Source organism: Pollachius pollachius, assembly GCF_949987615.1.
Source record: "Pollachius pollachius genome assembly, chromosome: 12".
Taxonomy (NCBI): domain Eukaryota; kingdom Metazoa; phylum Chordata; class Actinopteri; order Gadiformes; family Gadidae; genus Pollachius; species Pollachius pollachius.
Window position 1 is genome coordinate 1953365 of NC_136945.1, and position 16397 is coordinate 1969761.

Here is a 16397-nt window from a genome sequence, read left to right on the forward strand (position 1 = left end):
CTAGTGATCGTCGTCTTCGTCGCTGTCCCTCATGGATATACCTTGCATCCCCCCTTCCCTCACCGAGGCAGTGGCCTCCTCCAGGGTCAGCCGGTTGCGGACCGTGTCGTACATCTTGCTGTTCAGCGTGGAGTCCGGCACCCCCTGCAGACGGAAGTCCCGGTACTTCTTCTAAAGGGAGAGGAGGAGAGGAGGTCAGTGAAGTTTGGTACCTCTTCTAAAGGGAGAGGAGGAGGGGAGGTCAGTGAAGTTTGGTACCTCTTCTAAAGGGAGAGGAGGAGGGAAGGTCAGTGAAGTTTGGTACCTCTTCTAAAGGGAGAAGAGGAGGGGAGGTCAGTCAAGTCTGGTACCTCTTCTAAAGGGAGAGGAGGAGGGGAGGTCAGTCAAGTCTGGTAACTCAACTTAAGGTAGAGGAGGAAGGGGAGGTCAGTGAAGTAGTTCTTCTAAAGGTAGAGGAGAAGGGGGAGGTTAGTGAAGTCTGGTACTTTTAAAGACTGACGCCCTATGAGACTGAGGCTCTAAGAGGCCCTATGAGGCCCAATGAGACTGAGGCCCTATGAGGCCCTATAAGACAGAGGCCCTATGAGGCCCTTTGCAACTGAGGCCCTGTGAGGCTGAGGCCCTATGAGACTGAGGCCCTATGAGGCTGAGGCCCTATGAGACTGAGGCCCTATGAGGCTGAGGCCCTATGAGACTGAGGCCCTATGAGGCTGAGGCCCTAGGAGACTGAGGCCCTGTGAGGCTGAGGCCCTATGAGGCCCTGTGAGGCTGAGGCCCTATGAGACTGAGGCCCTATGAGGCTGAGGCCCTATGAGGCCATATGAGGCTAAGGCCCTATGAGGCCCTATGAGACTGAGGCCCTATGAGGCCATATGAGGCTAAGGCCCTATGAGGCCCTATGAGACTGAGGCCCTGTGAGGCTGAGGCCCTATGAGACTGAGGCCCTGTGAGGCTGAGGCCCTATGAGGCCCTATGAGAATGAGGCCCTATGAGGCCCTATGAGGCTGAGGCCCTATGAGGCCCTATGAGGCTAAGGCCCTATGAGGCCCTATGAGACTGAGGCCCTATGAGGCCATATGAGACTGAGGCCCTATGAGGCCATATGAGACTGAGGCCCTATGAGGCCATATGAGACTGAGGCCCTATGAGGCTGAGGCCCTATGAGATCCAATTAACTTTAAGTTGACAGTGAATGTTTATTGGAATGACCCAAGATGAAATAGGATCCAAGGACCCAGAACCAAAAACATGGAAGGCATCCGGCACATGCCCCCAGGAACAGTGCATACTTCCGCAATCCACCAGTGCTCAGCGGCCAAGCCTGGTATTGCAGCTGTTTAGGCGGGCTGTGGACGGGTCCCTCGATTGAAGGGGCTCAGAAGTAGATAACTCCATTCACTCCAATACAAGTGGGGAACAGGAATGTGTCCGCGCAAAAAATGTGTGGGTATCAATCAAAGGCTCATAATTATCTTTATAGCATGTACTAATTAAATGTATGTTTTCTGTTTTCAAAACGCCACCTCAAGCATTTTATTAGCCGTTTTATTTATTTATACTTTTTGCAGGAGAAGGAGTGGTGGGCAGCTGAAAGGAGTCGTAGTGAAACTAATGTTTCGGCCCGGCATCCAAGAGGGCTCAGTGCACGTTAACTTTGTGTCCGCTTCGTGTCCGAGGTTTTTCCTTTTACTTAAAGAGCACCTATTATGCTTTTTCGACTTTTATGACCTATAAACGTTGTTATAATGATTTATAGTCATGTTTAACCATACTAAAGTGCCAAATAATTATGTACATGCATTTAGACGAGATCTTTAACATGAATGACGTTGATGGTTTTTAGGCACTGTGTTGACTTTTTATTTCTTAAAGTCGCCGAGGGATGTGTAGACAGACCTCTTTCTTATGATGCTACAATGCTAACAATGCTAGACAACAAGAATATTTCTGCATCCGGCACGTCATGCACTAGGGCGTGGGTGGCTCCCATGATACAGAAGCAAATCTTTCCTTGATGTTGCCCTGCGCCATTGAGCAGTTTTCATAGGAATGAATGGGCGCCATTTTTAAATCCGCTGACCTTTCTTTAATTGGTCCATGATCCGGCCCCATCTCTCAAAATCCCACTAAAACGATGACCTTAGTTCACCACATCCGTGAGAAACATGGGTTTCTTTGAGGCCAGCAGATTGTATTTAACAAGAACTTGGATACACATTGTCAGTTCATGGATCTCACCACCTTGTCTTTGCATAAGTTCAATAACTATCTTTTAGAGAACTGAATTTTATATATCAGCAGAAAAGTTGTAGTCGCTGCCACAAATCGCTATGGACAATAGATAAATGGCAGGTATAGAAACAGAGGAACTGTTTCCTATGTTGACATTGACATCATTGCCTGGAATTGCATTTAAAAAGGCCTCCAGCAAAAGATTATGCCATTTAAGAGCCAATGAGCCCAATGTTTCAAATGTAATTCAACACTGTGATTTAAAAAATTGTTTTGGGCTGAGAGTATTAGGAGAGGGGGGGCCCTGTTTTCCCCATGGTTACGACCCACGCCAACTTTATAGTATTTCTTTGGTACCGTAGTTGTGTAACTGTTATGAGCAGTATAATGAGCTATGTTGTATATAAAATGCACCACACAGCATTAAGATCAATTATACTAGAGGTTGAGCGAGTGCAACTCGCGCGCTCAACCTCCCTATGAGATCCAATTAAGGCTGATTATCATTTAGGGGGCCACTCATTGACATGCAGAAGCATCATCAACACGCCCACTGAAGTGCTGTGAGAAATACCGACTTTCTACTCCTCATTCACATATAAGGTCATTTACGTTTCCTACGGGGAAATGCGGAGGCGTTATGTTTAAAAACATAACATCTTACCTGGGCGAGTGCCCTGGTAAGTCTTGACGTACGGTGTCTTGGCGTACGTAGTGTGCGCGTGTGTGTTTGTTTGTTTGTGTGTGTGTGTGCGTTTCCATGGATGTTCGTGCGCATGTGCGTGTGTGTGCGGTGTGTGTATGCGGTGTGTATGTGCGTGATTGCGGTGTATGTGTGCGTTCGCGAGTGCTGTGTGTGTGTGTGTGAGCTGCAGGCTGCTTGACACATGCGCACATGAGTAACTTGAGTAACTGGTGCGACAGGCCTGCTATTATAGTAGTAAGATGTGTTGATCGGCGTCAGACTACCTCGGTAATAGTAGTATGACGTCACGAAAATAATGCCACCTGCTTTCAGCAGAGAGGAACGATCTCTTAGGGAGAATGGAAAAAACACAGGATTTGACCCCTTTTTCCTGTAAATTGGGGACTTATTTCAGTAACTGTGATAAAAGGGCATAGATTCCTCTGTTGACTTTTGAAACCAAAAAAGGTGTTTTGGGTTCACTGGCTCTTTAAACAGGTCCCATCCATAACAGAGTGTTTTCACTAGTAGCTGAGAGTTTCTCACCTTGACAACCCGGATGAGGATCTTCAGCTGGTACAGGTGGAGCTGGAGGTCCATACGGTCAGTCAGCCACGTTCCCAGGAGGTTCATAGTACTGGTGTACCATTGCTGTGAAAACACGCACACACGCACACACGCACACACACACACACACACACACACACACACACACACACAAAGATCTAGTAAAATCAGGGAAATACATGAAGACTAGTAATGCTTTTTCACATCACACAGCAAGACGAATAGTGATAGGAGGTACTACTTGTAAACTACTTTTTTACATTTGAGCTGGATACCCGCCTCACTAAAGATGTTGTTAACATGTTCAGCAAAGAGCTGAAACAGCACAGTAAAAAGTCCCGCTCCTGTCCCCTGTGCAGACCGAGTGGCCCAGTGTGAGCAACCCTCCGGGGGGGGGTTCGAGGGGCGGTGTACAGGGCAGATCTTGGAGGAGGGGAGGTTCAGAAGGTTTAGCGGTAATATTCATATCAATGTGCGTGTTGCGCTCTTTCCCGAAGCAACTCATGTTTTGATCTGAATCCTCAGACTCCTGAAGCTGTGCATCCTGGGTCCACAAGTGAACCGCCTGCTGGGGATCCGGAGAACTCGGACCCCAAAAGGTCCAACGCCAGACAAGACAGATCCTGCGGGTCCGTCCTCTGAGCAGGGTGGAACATGGCGGTGGGAGGCGGCGACGGGGTGAATCAGTGTGGCGCCCCGGTGGCAGAGCTTCCTCTATAGCTCAGTGTGCCTGTGAAGGCAGTGCTGCGCCAGCAGGCCTGTGATCTCGCCCCGAGCGTAACCCCCCGCGGGGAGGCCAGGCCTGGAGCATCCACCGCATCGCATATCCGTGCCTTTCTTCTGCTAATGGGATCTGAGACACTGCAGCAGACCGGGGAGGTGTGCTACCTGGGTTAAACCGTCCATCTGAGCCATGCCGGAAACCCTGGACCAACAGACAAGCACTGTGGTTACCCCCCGTAATGGTTCTTTAAATTGGGGTGTTTTTGTGTTTTCTTGTCATTTTTTTTATTTTCCTACTCAGTCAAATGTTCAGGGTTCATTTGAATGAAGTTAAATCCGTCGTATCAACCTTCTCATTCCCTGCTGTGGAATCTCAAATGACTAACCCACTGGTTTCATTGGTGGTCTCCTCATGCCTCTTCATCTCCAAATGGTACTCTTAACACCATCTCCGGAGCAAGCACTGCAACTTCACAGAAAACGTATCCAAGCTTTGGGAACCAAACCAACCAATGGCTCTCGTCCCTGAAAAAACATGGAGGTGTCAAAGCCCTCGATCCCAGTCTGATCAGCGTGCAAGATCTCTGTGGAGGATCTAAAAGAGGATCCACCTGCCTATACCAAACAACTTGTGACAACTTTAGAAAGCCTTGTCGGAGTAAAGCTTGTGAAGTGAACAGTGCTGGCCCTTTCTGCTTTGTCCCCCTTGGCAGAGCCTAACAAAAGCATCCATCTGACGACTTCACTGCCGCTCTCTTTTTCTTTCTAGGCCGAATGGGGATCAGCGGGGGGCAGGCTGCCTAACAGCCAAAACAAGCGTTATGTGTCTCTGCATACTTAATGCCATAACCTGACAAGCATCAAATCTGGGGCGTTGTAACGACTCCATCTGAAGCGATGGCTTGGAGGGGCAAAATCAGGACCAAGAAGGATGTCAAGGGGTGTGTGTGTATGTGTGTGATTTGCGTATATACACATACACACACACAAACACACACACACACACACTTTCCGCCCCCAACTACACACAGATGAACCCCCACCTGGGCACAAGCGACAAGCCCACCCTTTCCCATCATCACACACACACACACACACACACCACAGACACATGCGTGCTCTCACACACACACACACACACACACACACACACACAGAAGTGCACGTACATCTGCCAGTCCATCCCCCTTGGAGCGGGAACCGGGAGACAGAGCGACCTCCTGCCCTCTTTTGACACCAGCCCATCACCTCTCCACCATCACCTCCTCCTCCTCCTCCACCACCACCTCCTCCTCCGCCTCCACCATCACCTCCTCCTCCTCCTCCACCAGCACCTCCTCCTCCTCCAGAATCTGCACTCCCTAACCTCTACCCACAGCCGCACACACACATGCACACACCCCACTCACCCACACACTCCACTCACGCACACACACACACACGCACACTCCTCTCACGCACACACACCACTCACGCAAACACACTCCACTCCACACACACACACACTCACGCACACACAAACAGACATTCCACACATACGCACACACTCTCCACTCCACACACACACACACACACACACTCTGCTCACACACTCACTCTCAGAAGGTGCTGTTCACACCCGACGTCTTTGCATGTTTAGGGGGAGCTCCGCTGGGGGGGGGGGGGGGGGGCTTGGAGCTTGGTGAGGTTAGCGACTTCGTCTCTCCGCCACCATCATCACCAGTTCCACTCCTGCATTCACCTACCCCCCCCGCCGCTTCGGGCTCAGCGAGCACTGATGCCAATGAACCAGCCGCGCTATTCACAGTGTGTCTCTGCCCTCTCTCTCTCACAGCAGCACCTTGTGGGGGACAGGAGGCCTCCTCCAGGGCCCCGTCAGGGCTCCGTGGACCTTTGTGCTTTTAGGAGCGAAGAATGTGGTGGGCTGAGGGCCCCCCCTCCCATGTTTTCCTTTCACAGGGGGTACACAGGGATTACAAGAAGCCTGGGACTCTGCCTCTTACTGCCTCTCCATTGCTGCGTGATGCGTGCGTGTCTGTGTGTCTAACCATGTGCGTGTATGTGTGCATATGTGCCTGGGTGCGTGTGCATGCCTCCCTGCGTGTGTTCATGCCTGCCTGCCTGTGTGTGTGCATGCATGTGTGTGCATTTGTCAGTGTTTAAACAGAAAAGAAGTCCAGGAAGGTGGAGGAGAGCGGCCATGCCCTCTCTCCGACAGGCGGCTATTAGCATGCTAATGTCCCGGGACCCAGGAGGAGAGAGCGGCTTGGTTAATCCCAGCGCTTCAGCGGCCGCCGCTCTGCTGCTGGCTGTGTTTGTGTCTGGCTAATCCCTCTTTATTCTACCAATACCTTCCTGAAGTCTAGTGGTGATGTTTTTAAACACCATTATGCTTAATTTATGTATATAGTTTCATCAAAATGATGAAATGCTATCCTCATGAAAATTCCAAAGAGAAGGAGAGAGCGAGAAGCTTTGTGTGTGTGTGTGTGTGTGTGTGTGTGTGAGGCGGGCTGCATTAGTAGTAGTGTGTAGCACGCACCCTGCTGAGAGCCAGCTGTGTCTGCAATTAGTGGGGAGGCTTGGAATGATGGCCACTGAAACAGAGACACTAATGCTGAGCAACAGGCCATAGCTGCTACACACACACACACAAATACACACACACACACACACACACACACACACACACACACACACACACACACACACACACACACACAAACACACACACACGCGCAGGTACACGCACACACACAGGCACACGCACTCTGGCACATGCACACAAACACACACACACAAACACATTAGATATACAGTGCATATACATCAATCTCAACACACTCTACAAGTAATGCCTTTCACTGCAGTGCCTCTCCATCCCACAGCGCAGTCACAGGCACACATACAAGCGCAGACACGAAGAAGCACAACACACACACACTCAAACTAAAAGACCAAGTGGTTAATCAATGCTGTGGAAACATTTCTCCCATCTGACAGTGCCACATTCAGCCCAATAATAACCAGGCCCCCTTTGGGTCACTGAGAGGGTGGTGGTCGTGGAGGTGGAGGTGGTGGAAGTAGAGGTGGTGGTGGTGGGGGGTCTTTAAATCCAACTGCGAGACATTATGCACTTAGGACAATGGGCCGGTCTAATCCTACCTGCTCTGCTTTTAGAGCCACCACAGGCCTACTGGGATCCTCACTGGCACGCCAAAAGAGGACCTATTGATGACGACACTTCATTACCATAGTAACCCACTCAGAACACAACCCCTCCCAGACGCCCCCAGACCCGCCCTGTATGTCCACACACACACACACACACACACACACACACACACATTATTACAGGCTCACCTTGTCACCAAGAGCATGAGAGATTAGGGAGAGAGCAGGAGGCTAATACAGCACCTCAACTCTCCCAGAGGCCAGGTTACCCCCTGTGTCTCCCTCCTCCTCCTCGCCCTCCTCCTCCTCCTCCTCCTCCTCTCCCTCCTCCTCCTCCCCCTCCTCCTCTTCCTCCTCCTTCTCTCACTCCTCCTCCTCCTCCTCACCCAGTTTCTGAGGAGGCTTGGCCAGGTTGGAGGTACCTGGCCGAAGGCCGCGGGGCAGAACAGGACTCAGACGGTTCTGACTGTCCCAGCGGGTGTTGAGTGGCAAAGCTTCGTCTCTCCCTGGGTCACTGCGGTGCTGGAAGGAGCCAGAGGAGGAGGAGGAGCTAGAGAAGGAGAACTTGCACATTCAACTTTCTTTGCAATTTATTTTTATTTCTCTTGTACAAAGCGGCGGAGCGCGGCATTATGTTGAGATGTGTGTGTATCGCCTGGTTGTAGCGGTGTGAGGGGGCTAAACAGTGGGGGCTGCAGCCCGCCACGGCCGGGCCCCCGGGAAACAAAGAGCCAGAGAAAGGCTTGAAGGTGAGAGCCATAAGGAGGGAAAAAACAGCCGCAGAACACGCCGCCTGCAGGGCCCGGGGAAAAGTGAGCCGTTCTGCTAACAAAGAGCGGCTGGGTGCGGAGGAGGAGCGGCGGAACGCGCTGTGGACTCAGCGCTGGGGAGCGGGGGCGGGGTTCTCCTGAGCCGCGAGGGGAGGGGCTCCCTGTGAAGGGTGGGGGGGGGGGGGGGGGAATGGAATAAGCCAGCGAGCACTCGAGGGCCCCACCGAGCACCTGAATGGCAGAGGGTCCCAGGGGGGCCTGTCGGAGGTGAATGGGCCCTGCTTTTTGGTTCCAATTTGTCTCTTTTCACCCCGGCAGGCCCCTGGCCCGGCTCTGACAGATGTACAAAGAGGGAGCGGCGCTGGGCCACACCACACACACACACGCGCGCACACACACACACACACACACACACACACACACACACACACACACACACAGTGACAAGCATGCACACAAACACACAAGCATGCACACCCACGCACACACATACGCACACGCACAAACACGCACACACAGACACACACACACACACACACACACCCACACCGCGCACAGCAGCTGTCACTTTTGTGGGACGAGTTAATCAAACAAATACCAGTAAACCGGCCTGCTTTAATGCGGGGTGTTACTGGCGGAGAGGGAGGGCTTGTAAAGAAGCGATTGAGAAACACGGGGGTTGACATGTGTGTGTCGTTGATCAATTCACCACCCCCCCCACCCCCCTCCCTTTTATCGTTAAACAGTGAGGACTTGACAAAAGAAGACGTCTCCATTTAACTTGCGTTTCCCCCTCCCCTCTGCGGCTGGATCTTGGCTTTAAGGGTCCTTAAGTCTGCTCCCCCTTAGCCAATCAGCCCTGGGAGTCCCTGGTGGAGGATTTAGGCCTAAAGAAACCACAGAGAAAACAAGGAACGCTTGGGCTCCCAGTAATGACGACCGACTGGTAAGCTGCTTACACACTTCATTATACTGGAGGGAAACTTTTTTGGGGGGTTCATTTAGTTGGAGGCTGTCAGCCTTACAGCGGGTTGGCCTTTTTTATGATTATTATTGTGGCCAACAATGGCTGTTACCATCCTCCCCGTTGGCTGTAATCCCTTTACTGTCGCCTCACTTCTCCTTAAAGAGATTAATGGGCGACATGGAAAACAACAAGTGGACACTGTTGGCCACGGCTGCTTCATACCGCCACAAAGGTTTCCAACGCATGAAGCCCTTCCAGTCCTGGGCCCGGCAACACATTCATCACTTCAATCTTGGGGAAAAGCTACCATATATTTCATTCATTCTCTTTCTATATATGTTAGTATATCACCATTAGAAATGATTGTAGACATAAAGGATTCCTAAAAGGCCCAACGGATGGGTTTTTTACAACGTGTCTCTTGTTATGAGGGCACATAATTCCAAATCTCCACTGCAAAAACACTCAAGACTCACTTGTCCAGAGTTCCCCAAGACTCTGCATAGCCACCCCCTCCCAAACCCTCACAGGCCCTTATTGTATGTTGTACGTCCTGGCACTTAATGTACGCACTTATTGTATATATTGCTATATCAACCTAGTGATTGTAGGTGCTTGGCGGTTGTTTCTATGACCATCCTTACTGCACCGTCAGCGATATATTGTTGTTTCAACTTCTTCTGACCAATGAACTTATTGTCATCAAAGTCGCTTTGGATAGAAGCGTCTGCAATATGCCCTAAATGGAAATGGAAATAGAAGTCGATCAAGGCAGACAGGTGTACCATGTATCCAGGAAGGAATTGCTTTGCGTGTGTCTGTGTGTGGAAGGACCAGGGGGAGGATGTGCGGCCGAGGACATGGCCGACCGGTTAGAGTTCAGTGTGCGGTGTGAGCAAGCTCAGCGTTGATTAAATTGTTCACTTGCTGTTGCTGGTGGGCAGCAGCCGGGTTCGTGACCGCAGCGCTCAAGTGTCCCGGCCAGCAAAATGGCTTTGTGACAGCCGCCGCTACACCCTGCCTCGTTAAGTCTGACGGTATACTTCTCATCAGGCACGCACGGGCGCACACAGGCACCCACCGGCACACACACACACACACACACACACACACACACACACTCACTCACTAAGTCTCTCCCAGTCCCTACAACTTTAAGTAGAGGATGGCAACAACAGTCCCCAGCTGAATCAGACCACTGCTTGCTTACCACTCGCACTCAAACACACACACACACACACACACACACACACACATACACACGCACACACATGCTCAGGCAGTCCGAGCACTTGGCAGTGCCGGAGCAGCAGAACCGGTGGATCCAAACAGCAGGGAGCCGGCCAGGGATTAATATCCTGCCGCGTTTCTCTCCCAATCTGATAACTGCCACCAAGGTCAGCGGAAATACTTCAGTCAATCAATGAGCCGCGCTCCTAATCCGGCCGGCGCAGCAGATTAAGTGTATAATTGACCCATGTAATCCCTGATTCTGCGACCTCACCCCCCCTCACACACACACACACACTCACTCACACACTCACTCACTCACACTCACTTATTCACTCTCTCTCTCACACACACACACACACACACACACACACACACACACAGAATCCCTCACACAAACTGTCCTTGCAGTGTGTGCCCTGTCGCACCGTCCTAGCTGTGGAAACTTTCATCAGGGTGGGGAGCGATCGGGGGGGATGACATATCAGCACAAGGCTGGATTTGGCTCAGGCTAAAGAGATGGCTTTTTTAATCAATGATCCCGGCCACCCCACCCTCACCCAGGAGCATAATCCCCCCACCCCCACCTCCTCCTGCTCCAAGTAACGGTCTGCGTTTAAGCACAGCTGTTTTAATCTCTGTGTTGTGTGAGGGGATTGGAGAGGAAGAAGGAAAACTAATTCTTCTTTACCCCCCCCCCCACCAACTCTCCATTCACTCGCACGCACACACACACACACACACACACACATACACACAAACACAAACACACACACACACAAACACACAGACACACATGCACAAACACACTTTAATAATCTAAAGTCATGTGTTAAAAATGAAATAAAGAATAAAAAACACTACTTAAAACAAAGAACCCACTGCATTGTGTTACAGAGCTGGCTTAGGTTACACAATAACAACTACACGGCTCAACTTCTGATTGAGTTATATAAGATGAATCAGGATAGTTGAATAATAATGAAACGTGCACACATACACACACACACACACATAATCAAATCGGGTCTGAGATTGAATTCAACAACAGGAAAGAGTATTATTCAAAGATAATATCCACCAGATTAAATGATTGGAAAGTGAAAAAGAGGTAGATGGCCTAAAGTCAATCCAATTAAAACTCTGAGATAATACCACCTATGGTGCAAACAACACATCCTAAACCACTGAATCCATAGGAGGAGATTACATGTGTGTGCCACGCGTATCCAATATCAATAAGAAATGATAAAACAGCATAACCATGAATCCGTGTCACAATATGGCTATCATTCACTTCTTAACATGTCTGTTATGACAATTCATCTCCTGAGACAGCCTAGTATGATCCATGTTTTCTCCAGGCTGGCCTCCATGTCACCCCAAGTGTTGACAGACATTAAGACCTCAAGGAACAGCCGACTAATCTGACACCTTAACGTCCAGAACGAGGTCTGTCCTACCCCCAATCAGAGGGTCCAGAGCTACCTCCTCCCTGGGGACTCAGGTGAGGGGGGAGGTCGTCCTAGGACAATGCACCTGTCTTCACTTACTCAGCAGCTCATTCCTATTCTGTCCCTTACATTTGTTGTATTAATTAAGCACAAGTAAAACTATGACCAAACTTCCTAGAAACAATGTGACTGTATATATATATATATATATATATATAAAATTCATTTTTTATGTCTTCTGGTTATTTCTTATGGCTTTTTCATCATATTATCCAAACAAACCAGAATCAACTACTAGAAAGTCCTGTGCTGCCATTTAGGAGACCTCACCATCAAGCAGCATCAACAGCCTGTTTACCACAACACGGTGCTAACCTTTCTGGCCTGACAGGGAGCCACGGAGTGAGTGAGTACGTGTGTGTGTGTGTGTGTGTGTGTGTGTGTGTGTCTTGTGACACTATTCAATAACCTGTACAGTTTGGCCGTTGGTGGCTGAAACCACCACCCTATGAGATTCATCAGCACTGTATTTGGAACAGGTGTAAATAACGGTGGTTCATGTTGGGTGAAACGGGCTTAAAGAGCCGTCGACCACGAGGCTGGTTGAACACAAAAACAGAACAAAAGAGCAGAGAGCAGCCAGCAACACGTCAGTCCCAGCCTGGGAGAGAGAGAGAGAGAGAGAGAGAGAGAGAGAGAGAGAGAGAGAGAGAGAGAGAGAGAGAGAGAAAGTGCGTAAAGAATAAAGAAATGTACGCACACACAAACACTTATTGACACACATGAATTGACACACACACACAGAACGGATAAGCACGATAAGACGTTCTGTCTGTGGGTGTAATCTGGTATGATAGGAGACCGGCTGACGCGCTCGCAGGCCACATGTCCTGGCACATGGTCACATGCTAGCTTCACTCAACCTTCCTCCTCTTCTTCTTCTTTCTCTGTCTTGTCTCTCCAGCTCCCCTCTTCTTGAACAGCATCTCTCTGCAGTCCTCCTCTCAATCCCATAATCCATCCTCCCGGCAGAGAGACCGGCTCCTGGCTGCTGGGGTTTTCTTAGGGACAGATTAGACACCACCATGAGGCCTAAAGCCCACCGGATCTCATGGAGTCAAAACAGAACTCTGTGTGAAGTCTAAAGCTCAGGGACTTACTCTTTCCATTTAAGTACATCTTCTCACTCTTTCACTAAACAGACATTCTGTCTGTTTAAAAGACTTAATTTCCTTTTTCAGGGGTTGCAATATAATTCATTTGGTATGAATCATTTAGCAGCTGTGAACAGGTCGTGGACCAGTGACACAGCAGCAATGTAGCCAGTGGGGATGGATTTAATCCACAAGTTAGAGTCTGAAGTCTGGAGACCAGTCCTAGTGCCATGTAGGGGCAGACATAGAGTAATGGAGACAAAACAGTACCAAGTGAGCTAAAAAAATACAGCCACGCTATAACTGCACTCTGTGGGCTTTGCTACGTTAATCGCAATATGATTAGATTATCTTTAGGGCTGCGCTACAAATATGAAGCAGAATTCGCACTCTGCAAAGATATGGCAGCATCTGGCTTGGAGGTCTAACCCCGACAAGGCAGCACTTTGCATATCTTAGTTTCATTGCTCCCGCCACATTCTGAACAGCGAGGAACCTCCAATCACCCCACTCCTTGTGGAGTCATTGAGCAGACGATTGGTGGAGGTATCAGGCGAATGCACACATCCACATGAACAATGTTGCATTTAAATGTCGTACAGGGGGACTTATACTTGAGCATAGGCTAAGGAAGCAAACAAGTACACGGTGTTAGGACGGGCAGGGCCTGTAAACGCAGAGCAGAGCCGCCACACAAAGAGGGCTTTTGTTATTTTTTTCCTGCATTGATTACCTCTTGTTTGCCAGCTCAGATGGAGCAGCCATTGCATTAGGGGTAATCCCTCCTCAAGGACCTGAACATCTCAAACAAACAAGCGCCAGACAAAAGACTGTGAACAGCAAGGAGGCGCGGGACTCCGCAGCACAACCAGAAGAGTTTGTTTTTTTGCAAATTGGACGAGCCAGAGTCAGCCATCCACACAGAGGAAAGCCTCCGACAGGATGAACACACACACAGCTGGGGATTAAATAGGAAGCAAAGTAGGTAACTTAGTGAATAACTTTTCTTTATTGAGTAACAATGTTTCATCAAGTGTTAAATGGCTTTAGCTAGTTGGATTGGCCGAGCTGGCCTTGGCGGATCGTTCAATTAAGAGTTGCGTCAAATGAATGGACTACTAAAGAGTTGAGTAACAGCTAGGGTAGGCAAATTACTCAAGAAGCGTTTTTTTGCATATTTGTTGAAATTGTCTTTACCTCCGGGCAGCATCAATAAATCAAATACTCTGACGTAAAAAACGTTGCAGAGAGAAGTTGTCTTCCAAAATGTAGGAATAAAGACCTAAAAATAACATCCTTGTGTCTGAAGGCCTTACATGCAGAATATGGCAAGAGTTGTCAAGAGCTTGATCGTTCATTCCTTCATATATAATATTTATAGATATATTTATATATGAAAAGGCCTAATTAAAAATTAAATGTAGGTTTATATAGAAGGACGCCAAGTGATTTAAGTTTGAGGAAAATTAGCTTGCAAAACAATTTTTTTTTTGTCTTATCTAAAGATAAGACATTGGACAATATATCCCACTATTTGATCGCCAATATTTATTTTGACACTCAAATATATTTCCTAATATCAAGGACATTCTGTAGCAATATTTTCCAATGTGTAAACAAGACCAATGTGAAATAAACGGGCTCTCAATGAGCTTGTAGGATTAGGAAACAAAAGAGGGGAATCTGAATTAATCAATGCAGATCTAATTTAGTTTGTCTGAAACACAACAATTTTTTGGGCTTAAACAAAACATTCCAAGTCGACGGTACTATAATATTCAGGTGGAGTTTCAAGTCAAACCGAGTAAAACCGTGTCAAACCGGGTCAAACTGAATCAATCTGAGTCAAACCAGGTCACACCTGAGTCAAGCCGAGTCAGACCAGGATTGTGTCAAACAGGTTCAAACCGAGTCAAATCTGGTCAAACTTGGTCAAACCGATTCAAACCGGGTCAGACATGTCAACCCGGGTCAAACCGAGTCAAACCGGATCAGACGGGTCGAACCTGTTCAAGTCAACAGGTTGAGTCAAAACGAGTCAAACCGAGTCAAGCCCAGTCAAGCCAGGCCAATCAAATGGAACAGGCCACTAGCTTACTCTGAATTATTTCTCCAAATTGCCTACTGTTGCTTTAAGAGTTGAAGGTAAATCTTTTTCAGTGTTCACATTTTCGATTGGCTGCAATGGCAATCATTAGTAAATAAGAAAGCTGGTCCACCAAAGAGTCCTTGAGGCTGTGCAGTCCTCGACAACTCCTGGACCCTATAGCCCCCCAGTGAGGAGCAGGACCCCCTATAGCCCCCCAGTGAGGAGCAGGACCCCCTATAGCCCCCCAGTGAGGAGAAGGACCCCCTATAGCCCCCCAGTGAGGAGCAGGACCCCCTATAGCCCCCCAGTGAGGAGCAGGACCCCCTATAGCCCCCCAGTGAGGAGCAGGACCCCCTATAGCCCCCCAGTGAGGAGCAGGACCCCCTATAGCCCCCCAGTGAGGAGCAGGACCCCCTATAGCCCCCCAGTGAGGAGAAGGACCCCCTATAGCCCCCCAGTGAGGAGAAGGACCCCCTATAGCCCCCCAGTGAGGAGCAGGACCCCCTATAGCCCCCCAGTGAGGAGAAGGACCCCCTATAGCCCTCCAGTGAGGAGCAGGACCCCCTATAGCCCCCCAGTGAGGAGCAGGACCCCCTATAGCCCCCCAGTGAGGAGAAGGACCCCCTATAGCCCCCCAGTGAGGAGAAGGACCCCCTATAGCCCCCCAGTGAGGAGAAGGACCCCCTATAGCCCCCCAGTGAGGAGCAGGACCCCCTATAGCCCCCCAGTGAGGAGCAGGACCCCCTATAGCCCCCCAGTGAGGAGAAGGACCCCCTATAGCCCCCCAGTGAGGAGAAGGACCCCCTATAGCCCCCCAGTGAGGAGCAGGACCCCCTATAGCCCCCCAGTGAGGAGAAGGACCCCCTATAGCCCCCCAGTGAGGAGCAGGACCCCCTATAGCCCCCCAGTGAGGAGAAGGACCCCCTATAGCCCCCCAGTGAGGAGCAGGACCCCCTATAGCCCCCCAGTGAGGAGAAGGACCCCCTATAGCCCCCCAGTGAGGAGCAGGACCCCCTATAGCCCCCCAGTGAGGAGAAGGACCCCCTATAGCCCCCCAGTGAGGAGAAGGACCCCCTATAGCCCCCCAGTGAGGAGAAGGACCCCCTATAGCCCCCCAGTGAGGAGAAGGACCCCCTATAGCCCCCCAGTGAGGAGCAGGACCCCCTATAGCCCCCCAGTGAGGAGCAGGACCCCCTATAGCCCCCCAGTGAGGAGAAGGACCCCCTATAGCCCCCCAGTGAGGAGAAGGACCCCCTATAGCCCCCCAGTGAGGAGCAGGACCCCTCATAGCCCCCCAGTGAGGAGCAGGACCCCCTATAGCCCCCCAGTGAGGAGCAGGACCCCCTATAGCC

The 16397-nt window shown here is 50.0% G+C and overlaps 1 protein-coding gene across 1 annotated transcript in view; it reads right to left on the reverse strand.

Moving 5' to 3' along the window:
* The window catches only part of LOC307084118 (calcium-dependent secretion activator 1-like), a gene marked incomplete at both ends in the record, with an annotated part of 142057 nt that continues 125660 nt past the window's right edge, over positions 1-16397 (reverse strand). The window contains 2 exons of the mRNA XM_079748340.1: positions 1-171; positions 3464-3568. Coding sequence (XP_079604466.1) covers positions 1-171; positions 3464-3568 — 276 coding nt within the window. The remainder of the gene's footprint in view (positions 172-3463; positions 3569-16397) is intronic.